At 42.1% G+C, this 22,318-nt stretch overlaps 2 protein-coding genes across 2 annotated transcripts in view; one reads left to right on the top strand and one right to left on the bottom strand.

Annotated features, from left to right (window-relative positions):
* LOC106976069 (HLA class II histocompatibility antigen, DP alpha 1 chain) overlaps positions 1-22,318 on the bottom strand; it is a 26,363-nt gene extending 4,045 nt beyond the window's left edge. The window contains exons 1-2 of the mRNA XM_053222962.1: positions 21,846-22,318; positions 1,185-1,308 (exon numbers count right to left, since the gene is read on the bottom strand). Coding sequence (XP_053078937.1) covers positions 1,185-1,284 — 100 coding nt within the window. The 5' untranslated portion in view covers positions 1,285-1,308; positions 21,846-22,318. The remainder of the gene's footprint in view (positions 1-1,184; positions 1,309-21,845) is intronic.
* On the top strand, positions 3,415-15,916 carry LOC106976089 (HLA class II histocompatibility antigen, DP beta 1 chain). Its single transcript, XM_027058034.2, has 5 exons — positions 3,415-3,590; positions 12,602-12,871; positions 13,545-13,826; positions 14,348-14,458; positions 15,457-15,916. The coding sequence occupies exons 1-4, from the start codon at positions 3,491-3,493 to the stop codon at positions 14,455-14,457; spliced, it is 762 nt and encodes a 253-aa protein (XP_026913835.1). The 5' UTR covers positions 3,415-3,490; the 3' UTR covers position 14,458; positions 15,457-15,916.

Raw genomic sequence — 22,318 nt, 5'->3', positions numbered from 1 at the left:
AGAAGAGAGGATGGATTTGAATGACACTGAAGAGATGAGAAGCCACAGGACTCAGTAAGTACTGTGGTGGAAACAGGGATATGAAAGAGTCCAAAATATCCAAGCAACATGGAGAATTGTGGCATCAGTGACTGAAAAAGTAATGAAGGACAAGGAAGTGGTTGAGAGAAGAAAAAGTGTTCTTTGAGGGACATAATGAGTTTGAATTTCTGGGTGACCAAGTGGAGTTGATTTGAGAGCAGTTGAAATAATGGATGGATCTCAGGCTAGACTGGGCCGGTGACATAGACTAGGAGTCCTCATGGTAGGTGAAGTTAAAAGCTTGGATTGAGTCACCCAAGAAGTGTACAAAGTCATCATAGTAGGGTCGGAGTGTGTGGTCCTGCGTCCTGGCAACAAATATGGACATTCAAAAAAGAGGCTGGGAGCACCTGTCTGGCTCAGTTGAAAGAGCATGTGACTCTTGATCTCGGGGTCATGAGTTCAAGCCCCACATTGGGTGTAGAAATCACTTGAATAAATGTTTTTAAAAAGAGGCTGTAAAGGAGACGACTAATGAGTGGGAAGAAAACAAGGAGGAAGTGTGCTCCTCAAGACAAAGAACAAGAGAAAAATTCCAGGAAAGAGGAAGTGGTCATGTCGCAAATATTGCTAGTGACACAGGTAAGATACACACAGAGAAGTGACCACTGGTTTTCATTGTAGGGAGACCACTAGTGGTCCCACTGAGAGCAGCATCAGATGTGAGGAGACAAAAGGGAGAATGCAGTGGGCTGAGGACTGAGTGAAGCAGGGGAAAGTCCAAAACAGGCATTGCAGACTCCAATTTCAAGAAGTTTACCTCTGAAATTTAAGAGAGACACACAGATTGTCCAGAAGACACAGAGCCATGGCTCTTCACTCATCCACACTGTGACATGGAGCTCATGAGGCATGTTCTCTGCCTTTTAATTTCTAGGTTGAGAATAATAAATGCACTCCTGCAAAAGCTGTTGTGAAAATGAAATGAGAGTTGGCACTTGGTCAGGTTCAATAAACACTGGTTCTTGCTGCTGTCAGAAAAAAGCAGAACACCTCATACAAGAGGAAGAAGAAGGAAGGGGAGAAACAGGAGAGAAAACAGCACCTGTGGGCTACAAATCTCCTTATAGTCCACACCCTCTCTGGCCCACCAGAGCACTCACCCCTGATGGCCCCAGTTCCATGGGGGCTCAGAAGGGCAGCCAGGGAGATGACTTGCAGGATCATGACTTGGGTCTGGCGCCTTATGTCTTCAAGGTGCATCTGCAGTGACCGCTGTGAACCAGCCTGTGAAGAGAGAATGAGGTAGTGCAGGGCAGGGCGGAGTTCTGAATCCAGGACTTAACTTCCCTATCCCATTGAGGGAGAAGGGGTGGAGGTGAAACAGCTCAACCAGAAAATGTCAGAAGAGGCATCTCTGGCCAGGAAAGAAAATGATAGAACCACTGGGAGAGGAAGTGGGAGAGCTGTCAGGATGAAGGTGGCCCGGAAAGTCCCAACCTATATGGGATTTGGGAATAAGAGAAAGAAAACTATGAAAGAGACATCATAACCATCTTCCTCTTCGCCTGGCTGGCTCAGTCAATAACAGCATGCTACTCTTAATCTCAGGGTTGTGAGTTCAAGCCCCACATTGGGCATGGATCCTACTTAAGGTCCCTCCACAGTGAACACCATCCCCCTTGCATGGACGTGATCTGGGACAGCACAAGTCCTAAGCAGTGTGTTAACCATTTAGAAGGTTAGACTGTCGATCCCAGAACTCAGAATTAATCCTGGGAGCTGTACAGGCAGTCACTCAAGGTGTGTGGTGTGTATTTTATCCTCTCAGCAGTTCTGTAGATCTTAGAAGTAAAAAGGGGATTGACTAAGGGTCTCTGGGTTATACCAGATAAGGCATGGAAGTAACTGTACCACTTTATACAAATTACTTGGCCTTTCTGGGCCACAGTTTCTTCATTTTTGAAATGGAGATGGTAGCACTTATGTATCAGTAATTCTGTGAGGGTGACATGGGAGCATCCATATAAAATGCTTCAGAAAGTTACAGATCTGAGAGTTTTGAATAGATCAATGAAGTTATCAAAGACCATTCTTTTTTTTTTCAGTTCAACATATGTATATACTTTTGGTAACTTTTAAACACCAAATAATCCCAACAAACAATACAGATAGTTCCTGAAATATACTCCCCCAGAACACACAACCTAAAAAGACAATGACAAAACAAATACAATTTCCAACTAATGTATTAAGTCCTTAAATAAAGTGCTGATGAACTGAATAAAGGCAGATAAAATTATTTAAGGTTTCTATTAGGAAATTGTTCCTGATACATTATAGCAAAGCATCAGGCCCTTTCTGCTACTTCCTGCCTTTTTTCTAAAACCCACTGTGACTTACTGCTTCTCATGTAGAATGGAAATTATTATGTCATTGGTTTATTGTGAAATCTAATTGGGATGATACTCAGAATTTGTGAATCTCTTAAAACAAAGCCTTGCACATAGTAAGGGATCAAGAAATGTTAATTATTACAATGCAGGACTAGTTCGGAACACATGAAATTCTTTATCAAATGCAATGTATTATTTGCTCCACTAATATAAATTCTGTAATTTTAACAATAAACACCAGAGGAACTTTCTGTAGATCCACCCTCCTTTATTGTAGCTCCAAACCCCTCTATAATAAAACAACACATCAGAGAAAGATGTACCATTAGACTTAATGTGAAATGATTAGGGAAATTGTCCTTAACAGTAACATTTAAATGTTTAGCATTTAAATAAAGGTGCCTTATATCACCACATTCTATATGAAGAGGAAATAAAAGAGTAACAATTAGAAATGAAGCAATTAAGTATTTTTTGCTTTCTGCTTATCTGCCTGGAAACATCAAACAATTCCTCTAAAATTACCAAAGGTATATATAAAAATTATCAAAGGCATAAAATGGTACACATAAAATCATTTGATAACAAATGAATTCTTCTATGATACTAAGAATCAACATGAAGTTTTAAAGAAAAGTTATCCATTCACAAAAGTCACTACCCATAAAAAATACAAGATAACTTCAATGACATATTTCAAAACAATATCATTAAGAGGAAGATGATTTGATTTTTTAATTTTAAATAGGGGATTGTGTTCACCATGGAGGGGGAACGATGTTCCTAGGGAGGAAAATATATAAAATAATCAAGCTTTATGGCTCAGCCAGTTGCTCAAAATGAGAATCTCTCCCCTTATACTGTATTCAGTGAATCTTACACCTTAAAGAATCATGTGCTTTGCCCCAAACTTCTGTCTGGTGAGTGACAATTCCTGATTATTGGTTCCTTTTTCAGAATCTGGCCACTCCCAGAGGCTATAGAAGGCTGTCCAAGCTCTCTGATATCCCATTGAGTGAGAACTGCTCTGACTGCAAATATCTCAGCCCCCATCCTTTCTCCCAGGCTCCAGGATGGTGGTCCTGAGGGTCCCTGGGGCCCCGGGGATGGCAGCTCTCATGATGTCCTTGATGACGCTGAGCTCCCCTTTGGTTCAGAGCAGAGACACCCCAGGTAAGTGCAGAGCTGCTATTCTTGGAGAACCTCCCTCAGGGAAATGATCTTAGGGGGGCCTTCCATATGGGCCCACTCCCTGAGGAAGGCTTTGGGGCTCTGACATAGTGCAGGGGCTGCTAGCCTCACCAGAGAGAAAAGGAAATCAAGGGACAATGGTACCTGGTGATCTGGAGTGATTTGGAGGGACAAGTTTCTCACAGAAGGATCATCAAAATGGCATTTCAACATCAAAGATCAGAAAGGGGAAATTATGGTTAGTTTGCATTGTCCACAATCTGAAGATCTCTCTATCGAACCAGTGTTCCAGGTAGGCGCTCCAGAACCTAGGCGCTGGTGGGTTCTGTGGAAGGGTCTGCAGACCCTGTGGAGAACCCTCATTCCATGACCATTGTTGGCCAGGGCAGCAGAAGAGGGTGACAGGCACAAGCTATGGTTAAGGCCAGCAGGATACCATTTGCAGCTGTCCCTCACATCAGGAGTCAGGTCAGGGCACATCAGGACAGAGCCAGAGAAGTGAGAAACAGGAAATGACCTTTTCTAGTTCTGATTCACCACCATGTGTGATAGAAAGGTGAATCTGTTTATGTTAAAATTTCTCAGCCTCTTCATCCCCATCCATAAGGCCAGCCCCACTTCCTCCTGAGGATCAGGTACTATGGGGCTCTTTCCTCAATTTCCAGAAGTAGTAGCATCTGAAACTCCCAAATCCATCTGCTCAGACTCCATCCCGATATACCCATTTCTCAGATAGAGGGAAGAGAAAATTTCAGACATTAATGGCTCAGATGGACAGAGAGTTGGACAGGGCATCTCAGCCATGCACGTGTGCTTGCACATAAGAGAAGAAATGGAGAAGCGAGAATCCCAGACTGCTGGAGGGGCTGTGGAAGTAGCTGGTGAGATGGGACAGTGTCCCACAGGACGTGAGAGGAGAGGCATCACCATTCTGGTGTGGTGGGTAGTGACAGCGGTGGACGTTGATATGAGTACATTTGAAATCAGGTCTGGGGTCTGCTTTGGAGTGAACAGAGAGTGGTGGGTGGTGGGAGGGGTGGGGTGAAGTGGAGAAGCCAGTGGGTTCAGACATAAGAGGAACAAATGGAATTTCCCTGCCCTGCAAGAGAGACCACTGGGGGTGGGAGCAGGTGGACCCAGAGCTCTTGGCACAGTTTTGATGCTGAGGAACTCACTGCTGGGTGAAATGTGGAGTCCGGGAAACTTGGACCCAATGGGCCTGGGCATGTTCCTCCATTTCCTTCATATGCTTCCAATTCCTCGGGGTTTCCTCAACTTCCAACAGAGCAGAAATAAAAAGAGAGAAAAGGGGAGAACCTCGCTTAACGGGACCTGGGTGACACTGAGATTGTTGAGAAAATACTAGTGCCTATTGGATCATGAAGAAAATTGTGGAGAAAGGAAGCATCCGACTCATGGATGAAACAGCTCTAAGAGCCGCTTGAAACATCCTCTGTTCAGGGCATTCTCCATCCTGGCATTTAGGCCCTGGGACTCCGGCCTACCACACACCTGGGCAGCAGAAGACACCTGGGGATTTAAGCTTTTGTTTACTCCCCTTCTTCTGCCTCCCTTTCCCAAGTGAAAGAAGAGGTGCAAAGAAAAGCTATCAGTATTGTTAATAAAAGCTCCTTTTCAAGCATTAATGTGCTTCAAAGGGCAGCTCCTTTTGAGCCATTCTGAACAAACCAGGCTCTCTCCCTCATTTCTCTCTGTCTCCCCATAATCTACCCCATCACAGCTTGACAAGGGGAAGAGCTCTAGCCTCCAGTGACCAGGGCCAGACTCTATGCTCTAGGTTTTATTTATATCATTTTATTGAGTTTTAAATTAAATCAAAGTAGTCCTTCAAGATAAAAAAATAATAATAACATGCTTTTTTATAGGTAAAAAAGTTGAGACTCTGAGAAGTTAATTACTTGCCCAAGGCCACACAGCTGGTCTGTGGACATCTTTACTGCCCTGTCCACATTGCCTTCCTTATATCCTATAGTAATTACATAGTCTTAATATGTCCTATTCTGAAAAGATGATTTCTTTTATGCCAGAACTCTTCTAGCTCTACTCTAGAAAATTCAGATGTTTTCAAGAGTTTTACAAACTCTGTGATACTTTTCAAATACACATACAAGACAGTTTTGAGAGACCCTTTGTATGACATTTGTCTGCTTTGAAAATAAGATCTCATTATGGGAAAAAGAAAGTCAATTGCTTTACTTTAAAAAAAATTTTTTTTAACTCCAGTACAGTTAACATGCAGTGTTATATTAGTTTCAGGTGTACAATATAGTGATTCAGCAATTCTATATATTACTCAGTGCTCATCAAGGTAAGTGTACTCTTTAATCCCCTTCACCTGTTTCCCCCATACACCTTCCCTTTGATAACCATCGTTTGTTCTCTATAGTTAAGAGTCATTTCTTGGTTTGTCTCTTTTTTCCCTTTGTTTATTTGTTTTGTTTCTTAAATTCCATATATGACTGAAATCACATGGTATTTGTCTTTCTCTGACTGACTTATTTCACTTAGCATTATACTGTAGCTCCATCCATGTCATTGCAAATGGCAAGATTTCATTCTTTTTTATGGCTGAATGACATTCCATTGTATCTATACACCACATCTTCTCTATCCATTCATCTATCGATGGACACTTGGACTGCTTCCATAATTTGGCTATTATAAACAATGCTGCATTAAACACAGGGGTGCACATATCCTTTTGAATTAGTGTTTTCATATTCTTTGGGTACATAGCCAGCAATGCAATGAGTAGATTCTTATTTCTATTTTTAACTTTTTACTATTTCTGTTTTTAATTTTTTGAGCACTCTCCATACTGTTTTCCACAGTGGCTGCACCAGTTTGCATTCCCACCAACAGTCATAGCAGCATTTTTCTAGAGAAGTCTTCTGAGGCAAGGAAAATAAAGCAAAAACAAACCATTGGGACTACATCAAAATTTTTTTTAAGTCAATTGCTTTAAAAAAAGAAAGCATTGCAACCACTACTGAGAACTAGCAGAACTGTGTTCTGATTGAAAAACAGGTGGGGAAACCTCTTAGTGGAACAGGGAATGGAGTTGGATGTGGGGGAGGAGAGCAGGCAGGGCAGGTAGAAGATAGATATCACAGACTCCAAACTGGATGGGGCCAGGGGCTCAGAGGCTGAGAGGGCAGAGCATAGAGCAAGAAGACAGGCTCAGGAGACTGACAGAAATGAAGTGCTCCTGTGGCACAGCCACTAAAAGTCAAATGGGGCTCCCTGAGGCTTGTGTGGTGGCTCCTGAGGCTACTCTTCCTCCTCCCTGCCTGAGCAACCAGTTGAGCAACTTCAAACTGGGACACATGGAGCCCTGAGGAAGGACAAGGACTCTGAAAAGACCACCCAAATCAACTCTAGTCATCTCTGCAGTGACAGAGACAATGGCCAGACCTCCCCCCCACACACACACCCTTCTCTGACTCTTAGGAGGGCCTGTTAAGGCCCCTTGACAGCCACTCGGAGAGGGTCTTGAGCAGAAGGAGAAGCTTCATCTGGAGCTGGGCTCCCCGAGCTCAACCCTGAACTGACATGGTGAGCCTCGTGTTGACATGCTCTTCAAACATCCTTTACTTCTGCCACTGTGCCGCATTGCCCTCATTTCTGTGGTCTGGGAAGTTGTGCCATAAATTCATTCTGGAGTTTCCATTGATGATACATTTTAAGTCACATAGAGAAGCTGCAATTTAAAGACTCCTTCAATAGACAATTGTGGACCCCCAGTTAGATTCCAGGCAGCCAGTAATGTATAATCAACTCTTTGCTGACCAGCATTATGCTGATAACAAAACCAGACAAAGACAACACAAGAAAAGAAAACTGCAGGCCAATATCCATAATGAATATATATTCAAGATCCTCAAAAGAGGGGCACCTGGGTGGCTCAATGGGTTAAGCATCCAACTCTTGGTTTTGGCTCAGGTCATGATCTCATGGTTGGTGGGCTTGAGTTCCGTGTTTGGCTCTGCACTGACAGCACAGAGCCTGATTGGGATTCTCTCTTTCTCCTTCTCTCTCTACCCCTCTCCCTACATGCTCATACTCTCTCTCTCTTTCTTAAAATAAATAAATAAATAAATAAGTAAGTAAACATGTTTTAAAGATCTTCAAAAGAATACAAGCAAACCATATTCAACAGCATACTAAAGGAATTATACACCATGACTAAGTGGGACACATCCCTGGGATGCAAGGATAGTTGAATATAAACAAATCAATCAGTGCAATACACCACATTAATAAAACAAAAAGGAAAAACAATACATGATCATCTCAACAGCCACAGAAAAAACATTTGAGAAAGTTTGGCACCCATTCACAATTAGACTCTCAACAAAATAAGTATAGAGGGAACTCAAACTCAACACAGTAAAGGTCATATATGAAAAGCCCACAGCCTACCTTATCAATGGAGAAAAACTGAGAGTTTTCCAAGATCTGGTTCAAGGCAAGGATATCCACTCTTGCCGCTTCTTTGCAACATAGTTATGGAAGTCCTGGCCAGAACAATTAGACAAGAAAAAGACATAAAAGATATCCGAACCAGAAACAGAGAAGTAGAATTATCTCTGTTTGTGGATGACAAGCTCATATAGACAGAAAACCCCAAAGACTCAAAAAACAAAAAAAAAATTAGAACTTTTCAAAAAATTCAGTAAAGTTGCAAGATGTTAAGTTAACATACAAACATCAATCACCTTTCTATACACAGACAATGAACTGTCTGAATAGAAGTTTAGAAAACAATCACACTCACAATAGCAACCAAAAGTGTAAAATACTTAGGAATAAACTTTACCAAAGAGGTGAAAGACATGTACATTGGAAATTACAAAACATTGGCAAAAGAAATCAAAAAAGACTGGACTGGAAGAATATTCATAGTATCCGAAATGATCTACAGATTCCATGCCATCCTTTTCAAAACCCCAATAATATTCTTGATGGAAATAGAACAAAATAACTCTAAAATTCATATGGAATCACAAAAGATCCTGAATGATCAAAGCAATCCTGAGCAAGAAGAACAAAGCATCACATTTCCTGATTTCAAAATATATTACAAAGCTACAGTGATTAAAACAGTATAATCTATGGGGCGCCTGGGTGGCTCAGTCGGTTAAGCGTCCGACTTCGGCTCAGGTCATGATCTCGCGGTCTGTGAGTTCGAGCCCCGCGTCGGGCTCTGTGCTGACAGCTCAGAGCCTGGAGCCTGTTTCAGATTCTGTGTCTCCCTCTCTCTGACCCTCCCCCATTCATGCTCTGTCTCTCTCTGTCTCAAAAATAAATAAACGTTAAAAAAAAATTTTTTTAAAACAGTATAATCTAAGGTGCCTGGGTGGCTCAGTCGGTTAAGCATCCAACTCTTAATTTCAGCTCAGGTCATGATCTTAGGGTTTGTGGGTGTCAGCCCCATGTCGCGCTTTGTGCTGTTAGCGCTTAGGATTCTCTCTCTCCCTCTCTCTGCCCCTCCCTTGTTCTCTCTCTCTCTCTCAAAATAAATGAATAAAGTTTAAAAAAAAAACAGTATGATACTGACATAAATACAGACGTATAGAGCAGTGGACCATAATGGCCCAGAAATAAATCCACACATCTACAGTCAACTTATACTCAACAAGAATGCCAAGAACATACAATGGGGAAAAGATAGTCTTCAATAAATGATACTGAGGACTGGATATCCACATGCATAATAATAAAATAGGATGCTTATCTCACACCATATATAAAAATCAACTCAAAATGATTAAAGACTTAAATGTAAAATCTGAAATTATAAAACTTCTGGAAGAAAACATACAGGAAAACCTTCTTGACATTGGTTTGAGCAATGATTTTTTGGACATGACATCAAAAGTACCGGCAACAAGCAAAAACAGACAAACAAAATTGCATTAAACTAACAAGCAACTTACTAAATTTACTAAATTTATTTTCAAAGTACAGGAACTCATGTAACTCAATAGAAAACAAACAAACAAACAAAAAACTGATTAAAAAACCAGCAAAGGACCTGAATAGACATTTCTCCAAAGAAGACATACGGTTGAGTAAAGTACTCAACTTTACTAATTATCAGGGAAACACAAATCAAAACCACCATAAGATACCATCTCACACCTGGTAGAATGGCTAGTATCAAAAGATGGAAGAAGATTAATGATTCTAGGATGTGGAGAAAAGAGAACCCTGCACACTGCTGGTGGGGATATAAGTTGGTGCAGCCATTATGGAAAACAGTATGGAGGCTCCTCAAAAAAATTAAAAATAGGAGTGCATGGGTGGCTCCATTGGTTGAGTGTCCGACTCTTGATTTCAACTCAGGTCATGATCCCAGAGTCCGGTGAGTATGGAGCCTGCTTAAGATTTTCTCTCTCTCCCCCTCTGCCCTCTCTCCTGCTCACACTCTCTTGCTCTCTAAATTAATTAAGTAATTAAGTAAGCAAATAAGTAAAATTAGAACTACCATATGATCCAAGATCCAACAATCCCACTTCTGGGTATATATCCAAAAGAAATGAAATCTGGATTTTGAAGAGATATCTGCACTTCCAGGTTCACTTCAGCATTATTCACATAGCCAACATACGGACACAACTTAAATGTCCATGGACAGATGAATGAATAAAGAAAATGTGGCATATACACACAGCGAAATACTCTTCAGCCTCTAACAAGAAGGAAATCCTGACATTTGCAACAACATGGCTGAATCTGTAGGACATTACGCTCAGTGAAACGGGCCGGATGTAGAAAGACAAATACTGCATGATCTTACTTGTATGTGAAATCTAAAATAGTCAAATCCATAGAAGTGGTTACCAGGGGTTAGGGGAGGTGAAAATGGGGAGGTATTTTGCAAGTTCTAGAGAACTATGTACAGCAATGTGTCTATAGTTGACAGTATCATATTGTGTACTGGAAATTTAAGGAGGTAGATCTTGAGTGTTTCACTACAAAAAAAAAAGAAAAAAAGGTAACTGGTAACTGCATAAAATGGTGAATATGCCATTTGGCTTGTGACTATTTCAAAATGTACACGTGTATCAGGCCATCAGGCTTTATCATGATTTTTTAAATTTTAGAGAGAGAGAAAGCATGCACAAGTGGGGGAGAGGGGGAGAGGAGGTGGATTGAGAAAGAGAGAGAGAGAGAGAGAGAGAGAGAGAATCCCAAGCAAGCTCCATGTTCAGCCTGGAGGCCGGTGGGGCTTGATCCCACAACCTTGGGATCATGACCTGAGCCGAAATCAAGAGTCGGACGTTCAACCGATTGAGCCACCCAGGCACCCCTATGTGGTTTTTTATCATCAAATATATGTCAATAAAGCTGGAAACATATTTTAAAAAACAAAATCAATTATCTGCCCATTCTCTGATTCATAAGTATTTACTAAGACTAAGGTTAGATGCTGTATACAGATACAAACAAAAGAGTAACTTGCTTTAAAATGTTCAAGTGTAAAGAACAGGATAAGACATGGGAAAAAAAATCACATTGTCTGAGTGTCCCTAATGTGATCATTGTGATAAGATTCTAAAACACACAGAGAATGCACTCACCCATTCTTTTTTTTTAAGTTTATTTATTTCTTTTGAGAGAGAGAGTAAGCAAGAGTGGGAGAAGGGCAGAAAGCGAGGGAGAGAGAGAATCCCAAACAGGCTCTGAGCTGTCAGCACAGATCCCCACATGGGGCTCGAACTCATGAACCACAAGATCATGACCTGAGCTGAAATCCAGAGTCAAATACTTAACCGACTGAGCCACTCAGGCACCCCACACCCATCCATTCTAATGGGTTTCCTACATAGTTTTTGTTCCTATGCATTCTTTCAAAATATGTATTTCTCATGTGTCTATATATATATATATTTTAATGTTTATTTTTGAGACAGAGAGAGACAGAGCATGAACAGGAGAGGGGCAGAGAGAGAGGGAGACACAGAATCTGAAACGGGCTCCAGGCTCTGAGCTGTCAGCACAGAGCCCGACGTGGGGCTTGAACTCACGGATCGTGAGATCATGACCTGAGCCGAAGTCGGAGGCTTAACTGACTGAGCCACCCAGGCGCCCCCCATGTGTCTATATTTTTAACATTCCTACACAATGTTATAAAGTATATTGTTTTCTTTTTCTGTCACTCAGCATAATAACCATAAGATCTGACAAGGGAGTGAAGAGTACAATCATTTGGTTTCTTCTAAGGGTTGCATAATATTCCATGGTGCACATAACAACAGTTTAGGTATTTGCTGTCCCAGGGATGATCACACCGACTGATTTCTGCCAACTCCTCAGTTTCACAAATACTGCCACAGCCAGCAGCAGCCCCTAGCTGTCCCTTTATGGGCCTGTGTGAACTTTTTTGATGTCTAACAAGTTGTGGGAGTGCTGCGTCATATGACATACATCTCTTCAATTTGACCGAGTGTCCCCTGAGTGCTATTCTGACCATCTGAGGCAGCTACACTCCATCAAGAAATATGTGAGTTTTCTCCATACCCCCAGGCACCAGTTTGGAACTATCCAACTCTCTAACTGTTCTGAGTCTGATAGATTTCAGTCTCATTTCCTTCTGAATTTTCGATTTTCTTTCCACTGATGAGCCGCAGTCTGCCTTGCAAGTTTCCTCTCCTACAAATCCCCATCCCGCTCCTTACCTACTTCTCTATCACAGTCCTTTATTTTGCTTGTGTTTTAGGAGTTGCTTATATATTTTCGATATGAGTCCCATGTCAATTGTAGGCATGGCGAGTCTATTCCTATTCCCTAGTAACTTCTTAGTGGTGCACTTTGCTTAACAGAAGTATTGAAATTTAATGTCATTCCTTTCATTCTATTTTTGCCTTGTGATTCAAATTTGCTCAAGAAATGCTTCCTCACCCCCCTATTCGTTATCACACTCAGCTATCCATTCTGATATTAACCTCATAGTCTACTCCTCATAGAGCTTTACCTCTACCAGAGGCGGAGTGTCTGCTACGAGTTGAACGGGACACACCGCTTCCTGGAACAATACGTGTACAACAGAGAGCTGTTCGTCCAGTTTGACAGTGACAGCGCCGAGGGGGTGTTTGTGGCGGAGTCTGAGCTGGGCCGCGAAACTGCCAAGAACTGGAACATCCAGAAGGAGTTCCCGGAGCTGAGACGGAGCGCCGTGGACACGGTGTGCAAGCACAACTTCAAGCTGGACGAGGGTTTCACGCTGCAGTGCAGAGGTGACGGGCGGGTGGGAAGGTGACGACTCTGGAAGGGGTGGGCTTGGGCAGCAGAGGAGAGGGGACACCCCCCCCTCCGCCCTGGGGAGGCCACCCCACCCGGGCTTAGAGCCCGTCACGGTGCACAGGAGCCAAGATCAGTGCGGAAAGGGCCAGACTCCCTGCTAATCAAACACGAAAGAGCGAAGAACACTAGGTTTGTGGATCTGGCTACAGACTTTTTTTTTTAATGAAAATATCAAACTGCAAGATCAAAGGAAATCTATTGACTGACTATATCCTGATTCCGAGATAATATTTGACAGGATTATACATCCTTTTGAACAAGATGAGAAAATGTAAATTCAAGGCATAGCCTGTTCAAACATTTCTGATAAAAAAATATTAGTTACTGTCTCTTACATTTCCAGCAAAAGTGTTAGCACCAACTTTGACCCTCTCCTGTTCTTCTTTGCTCTTTCTTTATTGGGTATGACAAGGTCATTCTTAGAACAACTGAATGTTTCATTCTGTTTTTCCTACTATGTGCTCCATCTTCTGCCTCTAAATACCTTAATAGATATGATTCACGTTTAACATCTAAGAAGTCATTTTGGCAAAAAAAAAAAAAATTGCTAAATGCACTGTTTTTGGTGGTCTCAGCTGTCATAACAAGATTCTTGTCCCCTCCTAGTCCAGCCTAACGTGAACGTCTCCCCCTCCAAGAAGGGGCACCTGCAGCACCACAACCTGCTTGTTTGCCATGTGTCAGATTTCTATCCCGGCCACATTCAAGTCCGCTGGTTTCTGAATGGACAGGAGGAAACAGCTGGGGTTTTATCCACTAACCCGATCCATAATGGAGACTGGACCTTCCAGATGCTGGTGATGCTGGAAATGACCCCCCAGGAGGGAGATGTCTACACCTGCCAGGTGGAGCACCCCAGCCTGGACAGTCCTGTCACCGTGGAGTGGAGTGAGTTGCTCCCTGAACTCCAGGCTCTGAGGGCTTCTCATTCTGTCTTGTGTCACTCACTATACATTGGGGTCACACCACCCCGTATTGTTCCTCATCAACCTAACCGCCATCTTTGCTGGAGCAGTAAAGATCTGGCGATTCGAGCACACATGTATCCTGCCCTGGGCAGGTCTAAAGGATCTCTCCTTGTCAAAGCAAAAACTCAGAAAGGCAATTGCATTCATGACTGGCCCTCACACATGGGAACTGCCTCTCTCTTCCGTCTCCATTCAGTCCCATAAGCTCGGACTTAATGGGCTGAATAAAACCAGCGTTTGCCTCCTGTGAAGGTCATCACTCTGAGGCCCAAAACATTAGCGTGCTGTCCACATCTGCTCCTACTCCATAGTGGCTCCAAGCTTGGCCTTATCCTCTTCCTTTTCTCTCCACGGTGCATTAGATCAGGGTCCAGGCATCAGACAAGGCCTTGGGGTTGTGGCAGGTGAAGATGGGGCTGACCCTGAGTTCGTTCTTCTCAGAGGCGCAGTCTGATTCTGCCCGGAGCAAGATGCTGGCTGGAGTCGGAGGCTTCGTGCTAGGGCTCGTGGCCCTCGGAGTGAGCCTCCTTCTCCGTTTTAGAAGCCGGTGAGGTAAGAAACTTCTTGAAAGTAGTTGCTACTGTCTTTCCACTGTCTCACTCCCCTCTTCTTCAGTCATGAAGTTGTGACAGAAAAACAAAACAACAGAGCAAAAGAGGCCACTGAAATCAGATTCTGTTAAGGCAAAGACAGCCTGTAGGGAGGAAGACAGCTAGACCGAGATCTGACCCAGTAAGATACCTGAGGCTGCTGGTCACCCTATTCTGCAGGGTGTTCTTTGAAGCCTGGGGTAGACTCACACCCACAGAGTGGGCCCTGCTTTCATTCCCGGTGACACGGGGGCCACAGTGCAAACATTTGGTTAATTTTCTCACGTGTTGTCACTCTTTACTCTCTCAGTGACCAAATTCATCTTCCCCTCTTACTTTCATTTCAGGATGACAGGGACCTCAGCCAACAGGTGGTATTTCTGTTTCCTTCTTCCTTCTTGGGATATAATTCATTTCATTGCAACATAAGTTTGGGAGCATTCAATAAGGATGCTGTGTTCAGGATATGTCATAGGCAGTGCCCTGAGAATGAGGAGAAACTCTCAGAGGCTGCTCCTTTTTTTTCAAGTTGAGTCAAATTGCCCCCAACTCTTGATCCCATTTTCATCTGTAAGTGGGTGTGGCCACAGAGCATGACTTTGCCCCAGTGCTGAAGAAAAGTCCAGAAACTCTTCCATTTTTCTTAGGCCAGCATTCAGCCTCTCTCTATAATATTTTTCTCTCCTGGGACTCCAGAGGGAAAGGGAATGTAGTCTTTGAGCTTAGATTGTTTTAAATTCTTCTTCTTCTTTTTTTAAAGTTTATTTATTTTGAAAGAGAACACAAGTGGGGAGTGGGGCAGAGAGAGAAGGAGTGAGAGAATCCCAAGCAGGCTCCACACCATCAACACAGAGCCTGCCACGGGGCTTGAACTCACAAGCTGTGAGCAGAAATCAAGAGTCGGACGCTTAACCAACTTAGCCACCCAGACACCCCTTATGTTCTTGGTATTCTTCACAGGACTCCGGAATTGATCTCAACTATCACACGTAGCCTTGGAACAAGTGATTCTGATACTCCTGTTGTCCAGCAATCCCCCACTTCCAGAAAGGATATTATGGCTAAATTGTGCCCCTGACACCAGTTTCTGAGTGTCTGCATTTTAATTCAATGTGCTTACTCTTTCTCAAGTTCTTCCAGTCTATTGAGGGACCTTTCCTGAGGAACATAAACCATCTAAATCGAATACTGTTGTTCTTTCTTTTTGAGAGGAAGGAGATGATCATGTGGCCATGTTTATGGTTGAAGGATTTGGTGATCACTGGACAGGTCATTGTTGTTTTACCCAGGCATGGAGAAATAATACACTTCTTGATGGTGATCGATTCTCCTTGTTGAATAAGAGGCCAACTGATAGAGGACCTCCTAAAATTCGCTTTACTTCATTGTGGATGACCAAATTCATTCTGCATTTTTACTAGTTGAGGGGTGGAACCATCACTCCTAGAAATCCCAGATGGAACAGACACTGAGCCTGGATTTCGCCATTGACATTCATATAGGACTGATAAAGCATGTCAACCATGAAGAATATGCTTTCCAAGTGCAAAAATCAACATAAGATCAGAATGGTAGCAAATGATATTTGCTCACAGGTGTAGATCACAGGTGTAGTATGTTAACATTATAGTTCTCTTTTTATATTATTCACATCAGGGTATAGAAACAGACTTACCCCATGACTCCATGTTTATCAGATCACCCTAAACTTCCCTTTGAGCCATGCAGTAGGAAGTACATCTCCAGTTTCAAAAGCATCAAAGAAAGGTGATACCAGGTTTTTCAGACATAGGCCTGCTTTATAGAATACAGTTTCTTATGATTTTTGTAAATCTTTTTAGTTAATGTTTGAGACCAAGATAGAAATCATATTTGCTTCAGTCATTTCATGGCATGATGTGCCATCTAAGCCCAAATTTTATATAATAGTAACCAGGAAAACCTCTAATTCCTCTAATATTCATAGATTAGTGTCATTTTTCAAAACCAACAAGGCCTTAACCAAACTTAAAGAATTTTCCTTTCTTAACTGACCTTCTTGCATGGGACTATGTAAAACCAGGGTTTTTTTTTAATGTTTATTTATTTTTGAGAGAGAGATTGACAGAGTGTGCGTGGAGGAGGGGCAGAGAGAGGGAGAGACAGAATCCGAAGCAGGCTCCAGGCTCCGAGCTGTCAGCACAGAGCCCAGCACGGGGCTCGAACTCACAAACTGCAAGATCGTGACCTGAGCCTACGTCGGACGCTCAACCTACTGAGTCACCCAGGCGCCCCTGGTTTGAGCAAATATCATTATAAACTATGACCGTACGTCAGTTTTTGGTGATTTTAAATATCACAAGATAGACATCTTGTGATCAAGTAAGAGGCCATTTCAGGGGTCTCCAAGACCACCCAGATTAGGTGAATCACTAGGAGGATTCATATAATTGTACTCATGGCTGTGACTTATTACAGTCAAAGTTTATGAAGCAAAGTCATTCAAGGGAAAAGGCACATGGGACAAAGCCCAGAAAAACCAGGTGCAAGCTTCCAAAAGTCCTCTCCTGTTGGAGCCGCAGGACACGCTTAATTCCTGAAGCCATGAGTGTGACCACAGGTGTGAAATACTGTCTGCCAGGAAAGCTCAGCGCTCGGCGCTCAGGATTTTTACTGGGGCCTGGTGGTGGAGGCACCCTCTGCCTAGCACGTTCCAAAATTCCAGACTCGCAGAAGGAAAGCAGGTGTTCAGTATAAACCAATTTTTATACAGTTTAGACACAATTTAGGCATATTCTTAATGGGTCTGGGAATGGTGGGAACCCTTTCAAAATCCAAGTTCCCAGATGCCAGGCAGGGACCAACCTTGTAAGCAGACCTTTCAAAGAATGTTACTGCTTTTCTGCACAGGAACAAACCATCCATTTTGCTGACAATTTTCAAAATCACACGAGTATCCATTTTCATCAAAGAAAGACATACACTGATACAGAAAACACCCTTAAATCCTAGTTTCCTGGAAACACGGGTTATTGCAGAAGACATGGAGCTAAATTCATATAATTATTTTTCATTCTTGTTATGATGTGAAATTATTATTACAAATGTTTTATGAATTTCTATTAGCATTTAAGCAGTTTTTAAAACACTTTTTTAATGTTTTTACTTATTTTTGAGATGGAGAGAGACAGAGCATGAGCAGGGGAGGGACAGAGAGAGAAGGAAACACAGAATCCAAAGAAGGCTCCAGGCTCTGAGCAGTCAGCACAGAGCCCAACGCGGGGCTCGAACTCACAGACTGTGAGATCATGACCTGAGCCAAAGTCAGATGCGTAACCCACTGAGCCACCCAGGTGCCCCAGCACTTAAGCAGTTTTTAAATAGTAATCCCTGTGCCCAAGATGCGGCCTGAACTCATGACCAAGATCAAGAGTCACATGCTCCACTAACTAGTGGAGCTAGCCAAGGGCCCCTGGATTTAACAGTGTTTGAAAAGCTGAAGTACAAAGGATGCAGATGAAAATATTCTATTCTCTGAAGGTTTTGGGGTTTTTTTTTTTGTTTGTTTGGGGTTTTGGTTTGGTTTTGGTTTTTATTTTGTTCAATGCCATGAGAAATTACACGTGTCTTCTAGTCTGTGATGTTTCTAGCAGAGAGTATAGTCTCCCAACTCTCGGTGTCCCAAATGAGAAAGTGAAGCTGTAATTCAGTATATCCACTGTCAATCATCTTGGAAAACAGAGGGAGGCAATCCAAAGAATTCCACATCCAAGAAGTTTGACTCTGAATGAGACTCTCATTGCCTGCCCCTGCCTAAAAAGGAGAGACTTCACTATTTGGGATGTTTTTAACGTTTATTTTTGAGAGAGTGCATGCATGCAAGCCAAGGAGGAGCAGAGAGAGAGGGAGACAAAGGATCTGAAGCAGGCTCTGCACTCACAGCAGAGAGCCTGATGCGCGGCTTGAACTCATGAACCACAAATTGTACTTATGAACCATAAGATCATGACCTGAGCCGAAGTCAGAGGTTTAACCTACTGAGCCACCCAGGAGCCCCTGGAATTTTGATAAGAAACAAACAAACCTTGTCAGCAGAAGACTGATAAACCAGCATTTATAATGCCTAATAGTTAATTTAATATTATCTTCTGGATCCCTACAGATGCATTATGTTCTGCCTTTTTAATAAATATGATCAGTACTTCAGCCGCAAATATATATATTTACATATATATTTACATATATATGTATGTTATCTTGAGTCATAATTAAAAGGGACTTAGTTTACCCTCTGCTTATAAAGCAGCACCAGTACATTAATTTAGGGTTTGACAAGGAGAAGGAGGCCTCCCTGATTTTTGGTTTGGCCAACAATTCCTCCTAACATGGTATCATCAGAGGACAGTCATAACACTGTGAGTTAACTCTGAATTCTTACCATTGAGTAGGGTTCTGAAGCTTGCCCTCTTGAAGGTAGAGGATTGTCACATGTAAACATAATAGGTAATTTTTTTTATAACAGGTAAATTATTTAGTGCTTCTGTCCTTTACTCTTTTTTTTTCCTTTTTTCTTTTTTTTTTAATTTTTTTTTCAACGTTTATTTATTTTTGAGACAGAGAGAGACAGAGCATGAACAGGGGAGGGGCAGAGACAGAGGGAGACACAGAATCTGAAACAGGCTGCAGGCTCTGAGCGGTCAGCACAGAGCCCGATGCGGGGCTCGAACTCACGGACCGTGAGATCATGACCTGAGCCGAAGTCGGATGTTTAACCGACCAAGCCACCCAGGCGCCCCTTTTTTTTCTTTTTCAATCTACACTGATGCTGTATTTGAAACAGTTCTGAGTTTAAGCATTCTTTCTTGTATCAAATGAGTGAGGACTCAAAGCAGAGAGAGAGAAAAAAAGGTAAAAAAGTACTTCTTTAGTTTGAAAATCACAGATGGAGTGCCTGGGTGGCTCAGTCAGTTAAGCATCTGACTTTGACTTAGGTCATGATCTCGTGGTTCGTGGGTTCAAGCCCCACATCAGGCTCTTGTAGTCAGCACAGAACCTGCTTTGGTCCCCCTCTCTCCACCCTTCCCCTGCTTTCTCTCCTCTCTCTCAAAAACAAACATAAAAATATTCTTAAAAGAAGAAGAAAATAAAATCACAGACAGTTTATCTTTCTACAATTAAATTAGGAGGGAAAAAAAATGAAGAACCCACTGGTACCAGGTAGAAGCAAGAGGCTTCTAGGGTTTGGCATACATATTCAGTCACTGTGAATTTCCACTGTTTTTCCATGCCAGAACGTACAACAGAGACTTGGGAAGGTATTTTTAATCCTCATGAGTAATGTTCTAAGTTTTCTGAGGAAAAAGCCAGATTACCCATTGCAAGGATCTGAATGACTTTTAAATCGTCTCTGAAGCTCAAGAATGTTAAATAAGAGCCCATTGCCACCTAGTGGCCAACAGTGGAACCTACACTTGGAATAAGAAGTGAGGGAATTTGTCAATTTGGGAATACTCCAACATTTTTAACAAAAAAGTTAGAGAAAAAGTTAGGCGTGCAGAAACCAAAATAAATGTGGCCAAATGTAGATGCTTTGGCAGCGCCAGCGCTTCTGTGCTTTGGCTATGCCTTTAACAGCAGCTGTGAAAATATGCTAATCATTGCTCTGTCACTAAACAAACCCTGATCACATTTCTACATAACTGAATATAAGGAAAACATACCAACAGAAGGAAACCCTTCAACATCAACTTTGGAAAGGAGAAGGACTACATAACTAGAGAGCGCTAGTATCTGTAAAGTTAGTGGGATCATCAGAAAACACCTAGAGAGAGCAGTACTGTCCAACAGAACTTTCTGCTATGGTGGAAATGTCCTGTGTCTGAGCTGTCCAATAAAGCAGCCACTAGCCACATGTGCTCTTCAGCATTGAAAGTGCTAATAGCTAGTGCAACTAAGGAGTAGGATTTTTTCATTTAATTTTAAATTATTTAAATTTAAATTATCATAGCCATATGTGACTAGTAGCTACCATTCTGGACTCGCCGAGTATGGTTTACAATCTTTCTCTAAAAATATGTAGACTCTCTCTTAGTAGCTTTCAGTGGAGGCAGAACCACCTTCAGGTGAAACTGCTAGAAAATTGAAAAATGAAAAGGGATTTGAGAAGCAAGGGAAGATGCAAATAAAATGCCTGGTCAGGTCACAGCTCATTAGATTTGGGGATATCAGAATTCCAAAACCAGACCCACTAGCAAGTTTAAAAACTCACAAAAGAGGGGCGCCTGGGTGGCTCAGTCGGTTGAGCGTCTGACTTCGACTCACGTCATGATTTCATGGTTTGTGACTTCGAGCCCCGCGTCGGGCTCTGTGCTGACAGCTTGGGGCCTGGAGCCTGCTTCGGATTCTGTGTCTCCCTCTCTCTTTACCCCTCCCCTGCTCACGCTGTCTCTCTCTGTCTCTCAAAAATAAATAAATAAACGTTAAAAAAAAATCACAAAAGAGGTTAAGGAAGTATCAACAATCCAATTCTACCACATACAGACGCCACGGACATAGAAATAATCTTGGCAAACCTTCAACTCACGTGGTTTAAAAGTGCTGGGAACCAAGCCAAAGGGAATCACGAAGACAAAGAACTCATAAACGTTCCCAACACATTTCTCCTGGTACACATGAAAAGGGGCACTTTAGCACACCTCCGCTGATTCGCCCTGTGAGTTTAAAGAGCTCTGCCTTAAAGATCAAGCCAGATCCTCCCGTAGGACAGCACAAATGGCCCCAAGGTCTGTCCCTCCAGACCTGTTGCAATGTTAAATCTGTCTGGAGACACCCTAGACTCTATTAAAACACTTTTGAACTAAGGAAAATATCCTAGAATTCTAGGAATCTTGGGATATCTATCAAAAGCAACTTTCAATTAGGAAAACCTAACCTAGTAAGGGGGCTATTTTGAATATTGGGGCACGTGTGGAGGAGAAAGTATCTAAGATGATGGGTTGAAGTAACATTAAAGGAGATTACAGGAAACCAAAAAAGTTTCAGTGGTGACTTCACCCTTCCCTGGGTGTTTTATTTGAATTTACTAATGCAATTCTAGAAATGGGAAAAGCTTCCGCTTTGAACCTCTGGGATCCCACTTTCTACTAAAAAAAAATACATATATATGTAAATCTGAAAGTGTCAAGTCTCTAGGAGAATATGTAAAATATAAATCATGATAAAATAGTTGGAGAAACTGGAGATGCCAATCCTACCAACAGAACTCGTTGACAGCTTATTCTAGCCAGTCAAAAGGTAGGTGGATCTCGGGTTAACTGTGAATTATAGCAATATTAGGAAGATTAGCTAATCCTTACTTAAGCAGTACTTACCAAGCACCGGGAACTGTTCTGAGTCCATACATTTAACTCACCTAGTTGTAAAAATAAATAAATAAAATGTGTTTAGCCCTGTACCTGATATCATTTCTTCAGTAAAACATCTTGCCAAATCAGTCCCTGATCAGCATGCATGCATCCATCTGGCTGATGTATTCTTTTTAATGCCAATAAATTATGTTCACCACCAGCCGTTTGCTTTCACTTGGCTGCCCCAACAAGCCACGCTGGCTATATTACCACAGTAAATTCTTCTACCCTGAGGCATAATCCCATAAAACAGAATTTAAACAGATGACCTCAATCCACCTCAAGTATTAAAGTTGTTCATTATACTTAGTGACACGTTAACCAGGGTTCACTTGAAAACAATTGTGCCCATGAGGAACTTTTTTTGAGGGGGAGAGGAGCTATCTTTCATCTTGATTATGGTGGCAATTACACAATGAATGTTTGTCAAAACTCAT

This window comes from Acinonyx jubatus, chromosome B2 (genome assembly GCF_027475565.1).
Source record: "Acinonyx jubatus isolate Ajub_Pintada_27869175 chromosome B2, VMU_Ajub_asm_v1.0, whole genome shotgun sequence".
Classification (NCBI taxonomy): domain Eukaryota; kingdom Metazoa; phylum Chordata; class Mammalia; order Carnivora; family Felidae; genus Acinonyx; species Acinonyx jubatus.
The sequence above is the reverse complement of the archived record's forward strand: the minus strand, read 5'-3'. Positions and strand labels throughout refer to the sequence as shown.

Bases quoted from the DNA above. Each gene is read 5' to 3' on its own strand.
- LOC106976089 (XM_027058034.2), top strand. From the start codon at position 3,491: ATGGTGGTCCTGAGGGTCCCTGGGGCCCCGGGGATGGCAGCTCTCATG. The intron at 12,872-13,544 runs GTGACGGGCGGG...GTCCCCTCCTAG, and splicing joins TTTCACGCTGCAGTGCAGAG to TCCAGCCTAACGTGAACGTC. The intron at 13,827-14,347 runs GTGAGTTGCTCC...CGTTCTTCTCAG, and splicing joins TCCTGTCACCGTGGAGTGGA to AGGCGCAGTCTGATTCTGCC.